The 6,073-nt window shown below is 39.7% G+C and overlaps 1 protein-coding gene across 8 annotated transcripts in view; it reads right to left on the minus strand.

Annotated features, from left to right (window-relative positions):
- LOC102213025 (disabled homolog 2-interacting protein) overlaps nt 1-6,073 on the minus strand; it is a 167,230-nt gene that overhangs the window by 80,493 nt on the left and 80,664 nt on the right. For all 8 annotated transcript variants that reach the window (XM_005720209.2, XM_013909738.1, XM_013909732.1 and 5 more), the window contains one exon: nt 1,750-1,868. In XM_005720209.2, coding sequence (XP_005720266.1) covers nt 1,750-1,868 — 119 coding nt within the window. The remainder of the gene's footprint in view (nt 1-1,749; nt 1,869-6,073) is intronic.

Consider the following 6,073-nt stretch of genomic DNA (forward strand, 5'->3'; position numbering starts at 1 on the left):
TTAGGTAACTAGCGAAACTAGCGAGCTAACTTCCGCTAGCTTCCTGCTAACTTCTAACTCCGTTAAATGTAATAACTTTTGTTTTCATGGATGGCTGGAAGTTAAACTTCATAGTTACACCTGGTAAAGCAGCAATGCTGATCGTTTTATTAAAGATGAAAGAATTTAGACAGTTTTTAACTCTCAGTGATGCTGCAGTGTTCGTTTGACCTGAAGCATACAGCGTTTAGGACCCAGATTACTCCCAGATTTAAGAGCATCTTAGTCCGACAAATATGACAATAACAACGGCTGCTTGCATGTTCTGCAAAAAAATGTGTTTTGTTGTGTATCTGACGAACAAACACCAAACCAGTTCCACATCACGGAAGTTGCACCATTTTTACAAACCAATTCTGGTTCATCTGTTTCACTCAACAATCGGCCATGTGCGTATAAAAACAAAGGCACTGCGCATGCGCGTTTTACTCCCATTCTATCGCGATATTTCATTTTCCTATCGTTGCCTAACATTATACCGGTATTACCGTGAACGGTATAATATGGCCCAGCCCTAGTAACACATACTGTCTCCATCTGATCACAGTGTACATATGCAAACAGGCAAACAGGCCATCTTAATTTGTATTAATTTCATTGACAAATTTTCCTGATAGTTTTTGTCAAGAACCTTTTTTTCTTTACTTTTTGACAAAAAGACAACGCATTTGCTATACAATCATGAAATGTACTGACACTTTCGTCAAAAAATAAAAACAAGATAAAATGTTCTAAAGAGATGAGATCCAATCAGAAATTTTTTTTTTTAAAAAGTCAAGATGAGCTTGGAAGTAATGTTCTTGCATTAGAGACGCACACATTTAATCTGCTCTCTGGAAATGGTAAAACTTTTTCTTTGAAAAAAATGGTACAAGTATATCCCATATTCCACTGTTTCTCTTGAAAACTGGCAAAATGTCAACACTTTGGAGGAAGAGAAAAGTAGATACATTTTGCATTTGATGTTGGAAAATAAGTTTTATAAACCGTGAGTAGCAATTCTCATGGGTTACAACACAACAGACTTAGTCAACTAAAATAAGTAGGGTAAGTCAATGTTTTATTTAGTCTACTGTAATCTTATGATGTTTAGCTGATGAAAACTAGACTAAACTGACAGTATTACATTTAAATTTATACAAAAATGATATTTTAGTCAAAAGAATACGTCTGAAAACTAAATCAAAGTACACAGCCTGGTGACAAAAAATGATTTTGGTCACTGCAGCCAATTTTCTCATTTAGAACAACTGTACACATGGTGAATTATTTAGTAAGCCACTTGTTCAAACTGTTAAGTGTACTCACAGCCACACTCATTTGGTTTTTTGTCAACAACAATGTTGCACAAGCCTAGGCCTTACTGCAAAACCAAACAAACATATATATTATTTCAGCACAAGCTCTGACATGAATTACAGACATAACTTTAAATCCACAGCTCTACTCTGAGCCAAACATATTACTGCACGCTATGACATGACATGAGAATGGAAGGGGGAACAAACAGAAAAAGAGCACGACATATAGGGAGCGACAGACTGATTGTGGAATTCCCTTTTTTTAAAAATTATTACTATTTGTCAGTACACCGACATTGCAATTCAATATGTCAACAGTGACCTAAATAACCTGCCGTCGGCCAAAGGATGGCACGAGAGCTGATATGCGAAGAAGCAGAGCGTGCAGGAATGATAACCAAACAATTACCTGTCATTGTCAACGCTCCTGAAGCCAGGAAGGATGTGTCTGAAGCTGGAATTGCGGTCAAGTTTGGGTTGACTCTTGGTGCGCTTAATGGAGCCCTTCAGCCGTCGACTTAGAAAGCCCTGATGCAGAGAAAGACAGTCATAAGACAGCGTCACTGCTTAACTTGGCAGTAAGACACAACATATTAATACCAGGATTTAAGCACCACATCCTAAATTCAAGAAGAGAGCAAGTGCTCTGGATAGTTAAAGGGTAATAAATGGGTACAGATATCATATCAAAGCTAGAAAAAAAGGCTCATGCTAGAAAAGAAAAGTCCGTACAAGGTTAGACGCACAAAGCATTTCCCCAGCACACAGAGACATAAAACTACCAGCATATTGTCACAAAAAGAAGCTCGACTAAAAGAACATTGTCACACACACAAAAATAAGGCTGATCATATGCATGAAAAAAATTAGTTTTTCCCCACATCACTAATTATGTATTTGTGACAAATCTTGCGACGTGCCCCCCCCCCCTGCAGTGTTTCTATTGATGCACCCTTTTATTGGTTTTCTCATTCTTCTTTGTCTGAGTTGTTTGCTTCTTCTAACATCTGCAATCGCACTCCCCCAAGCGCCTCACCATCTCCATGGCAACTGTTGGCTGGCATTAAAAGCGAGGGAATAATGAGACGTGGTGCATAAACAGTATGATGTTGCAAGTTTGGAGAGACAAAAAAAACAAACAAAAAACCTGATTGTTTTATCACCTTTTTGTTTTTAAAGACTTAACTGCGAAGAAACAAATATTATAGACCAAGAAAACAAAAAGGGACTCGTAATTAAGAGGGTGTATATGGCATCTTTGGGTGAAAGCACAAAGATGAGGGAATTTTAAAGTACGCCTGTGTGTAGGAAAAAGTAGTAAACTGGTTAGTGGTTAAACTGATCAGGTGTTCAGGCAGCCGTTTAAAATAGGCTCAATATCCACTGAGCAGCTTTAAGAAACAAAGTAGTTCAAAAAACCTAATACCTACAGTGATTTATCTTCATATTCTTATACAAGCTAGAGGCTAAAGGACCTCCCTGCTTCCTATTCACGCCATTAACACACCTGTATAATTACCACCTACAGTGTGAACAGGTCGCCCCAGGCAACAGCGGAATAGGGATAATTAGAGTGACTTCCAGACAGTCTGCCAGCTGATCACAGAGGAGCCCCGGCATCCTGATGAACAACACCTGTCATCCAGGAGGCACTCTGGCCTACGAACAAAGACTTGCTAATGACAACATATTTAAGCTCACGCCAGTCATAAGAATGTTTGTGTATCGTTAGCAGGCGTGTGGTATCCAGCGTCGCGTGGGATAGCCGTGTTTTTTTCAAGGCTGAAGTTAGACAGGGAAGTATGGTGACAGCACTACTGCTACTGTACTGTCAGCAGAATGCTGAGGGGAAAGTTTGTACTTTAAACAGCCAGTATTGAGTATTCACACAGAAGAACAGTTCTTTTTGAGTGTGCTGTTGGTGCACACTTACCATCCCACAACACAATGCTCAAAGGAAATGGAGGAGCTACTCTCAGCTGCATCTGAATTTCTAGATGGTAGCGAAACAACTGGAGGAAGACGTTTGGAAAAAGGTAAATATGAAAGTGCACAGAATCGATTTTAACACCTCAAAGAACCTGATAGCCCACGAAAACAATAGCAAAATTCCCTATGTGGCTCTGGAGGTTCAGTGTTGTGCAAAAGACTCGATGTACCCCTCATTTCTTTGGATTTTGCTTCCAAGTAACCAGACTTTTTTGCAATTTTTTTTAAAGTGGTCTTGAGCAATAATTCTTCAGCTTCTCTCAAGGTCTTACAAAGTTTTTCTTTGGGAATTTGCTGCTGAAAATGAGTAAAAAAAACTCATTTTTACTCCACTCTTGATCCTAACTACTTTCAGAAGAATGTCAAACTACTTAACAAGCCTTAAAAAAGTCAAAGTATCTTCTTTGTTACTTTGCTACTAACAGTGACAGCAGCTAAAAACTGTCTTAGTATATGTGTGCAACATGTCCTTAAAAAATTTGAGGAAACAAATGAAAGACAAAGAAGAAGCGATGCCAATTTATACAAGAACTGGACTAAAAATCTGTGGCAGCACATGAAAATTTCCAGCTCTTTGCGATTATTCAAGTGGTTATAAAGTCTTATATGGTTTAAAGCAAGACACAGCTAATGTGCACAGATATGGTACTGCTATATAAAGAATTATAAAGGCTGTGAGATCCACAATAAACAGATTACTGTGGGTTGGTTATGAAGTTCTGTTTTGTTTTTTCAAATTAACACCAGGATGAGGGCTCAAACAATTCAGAACAACTGTTTAATATTTATTCTGACTGTGCTATAATGACATTTTAATCGGTTTTGAATACTAAATAGCAACAATCAGATTGATTTTATTTTTTGTATGCAAGCCTTATATTAGCAATACCTGGCAACATATGTGCATAAGCCAACAAAGAGGTGGGCAGCAAATGGCTGACGATTGCTACCTGCCACCAATGAACTCTGCTCAGGGGCTATTAGCTAAATGAACGGTGCTTAGTCACTGCTGTTAGAGAGCGAGACACCTGATGCTTTTGACAGGGCTCCTTTTTCTCGATCTAATTCGCTCTCAGTCCCGCTCTTGTATATTATTAGTTGTATAAATACATAATTCATTCATCCTGTCTGTGTATGTGAGTGCATGAGGTTTTATGTGGGCATGTGGTTAAATTAGCATAGGCGCCCATAGAAAACAATGACAAATATGAGTCAGACACTGTGCAGCTGGAATGCATTTAGCATCACGGTTACCGACATGACGAGAAGTCTCAAAGAAAAGCTAAACGATTTTGACCTTCTGATAACAAAGACGCACCTTTCTGCATTCCAACACACCGCCATTCACAAAACCATGCTTCTTCCTCGTAAGCCCTAGAGTGTACGTGTGTGAGGCGCTTGCTACTGTTGATATATTCACAGCTAACAAATTAAAATGCCCCCCTCCCTTCGATTTGCAGAAATAAGTCAGTGAATAGAAACACGTCCCTGCAGGCGAGGTGGATTGATTAGTGGCTGCTCATTTTGTTTTTACTTCTCCCCTTGCCCTGATAGATGGCCTCGGAAGAATGGAGCAGAAAGAAAAATAGAATCCAGAAGAGAAAAAAAAGACAGACACGCACAAAGCTATAATTTCTCTATTTCACCCTCCCCGGTGTACGCAGACACTGACGTGACATTAAAAGAGAAGACGGAAAAAGAAAAAGGAAAAAAAAAAAAATCATAGAAAAGAAATACAAGACACCGCTCCATATATCAGTTAACCTGTCAAAGCCCTCGCAGAGCAATTAGAAAGGATACAGGTCATTAGAAGAGAATAACCTATTCTCCCCTCACACTATTTCCTCTCAAAAATGACTGATACCTATATTAACATTAGCTTATGAAGGGGTCAACGAAAAAATTTCAGCACTGAATTTGCCTTCAGCAACTCCAGAGAGCAAAGAAATAGGAGCAGACGAAGAAGCAGAAATAGAGGTTGGACCAGTCAAAAAATTGAGAAAGTGACAGCAAGTGTCTGCAGAAAAGGGATGAGCTACAGGAGCAGGATAAATGGGGAAAAAGTGGAGCACGATGTGGAGGTGGCAGAGCACGAGTTGATAGAAGAAGCAATAGAATGAAATTAAATGAGGGAGAAAGCAAAAGAATACCAAACGAGTGACAAGGTTGCTGGCGGATGGGGGCTAAAGCAGAGGAACAGCCGATGGGAGAGAGTCCAGCCGGCACTTGAAACGACAGATGCTCAAATAAGCTCGGTCCTCCCCGTGGTTAATAATCCTGGTGTTTGTCTGAACAAATGTTGGCAAACTATAGGACGCCAATTATCATACAGTAAGCAGAGATGGCTGACATCGCTGTTAGACGCTTGACCCATTCCCATTATATCTCGCTGTAGGTACTCAAAGGGAAAATGGCGAGCAACGCCAACAAAACAAAAACAAAACCTCACACCTTAATGAGAGGGCATACATCACGCCGTCACTCTGCCACGCGCCAAAGCAACTCGCTAATGAGAATACAATCTCCCAGCAGGCTCAGCTTAACGGTGTTTGAGATCTTTACATTGATTCGCTTCTCGTTCAACAATGCTGCGGTTGGTCTTCATCAGCGTTACATGTTTTTCCCTCTAAGGTCAGGCCCTTTGCAAATTCCTATTTACACAGAAACCTAAACGGAGGCTTTATAGTGTCGCACGTTAGTGTGAATTTCATTGAGCTCTTTAATCAATTCATACTGCCACGGTT

The sequence above is a fragment of the Pundamilia nyererei genome, unplaced genomic scaffold, assembly GCF_000239375.1.
Source record: "Pundamilia nyererei isolate P.nyererei 1_Seehausen unplaced genomic scaffold, PunNye1.0 scaffold00002, whole genome shotgun sequence".
In the NCBI taxonomy this organism is placed as follows: domain Eukaryota; kingdom Metazoa; phylum Chordata; class Actinopteri; order Cichliformes; family Cichlidae; genus Pundamilia; species Pundamilia nyererei.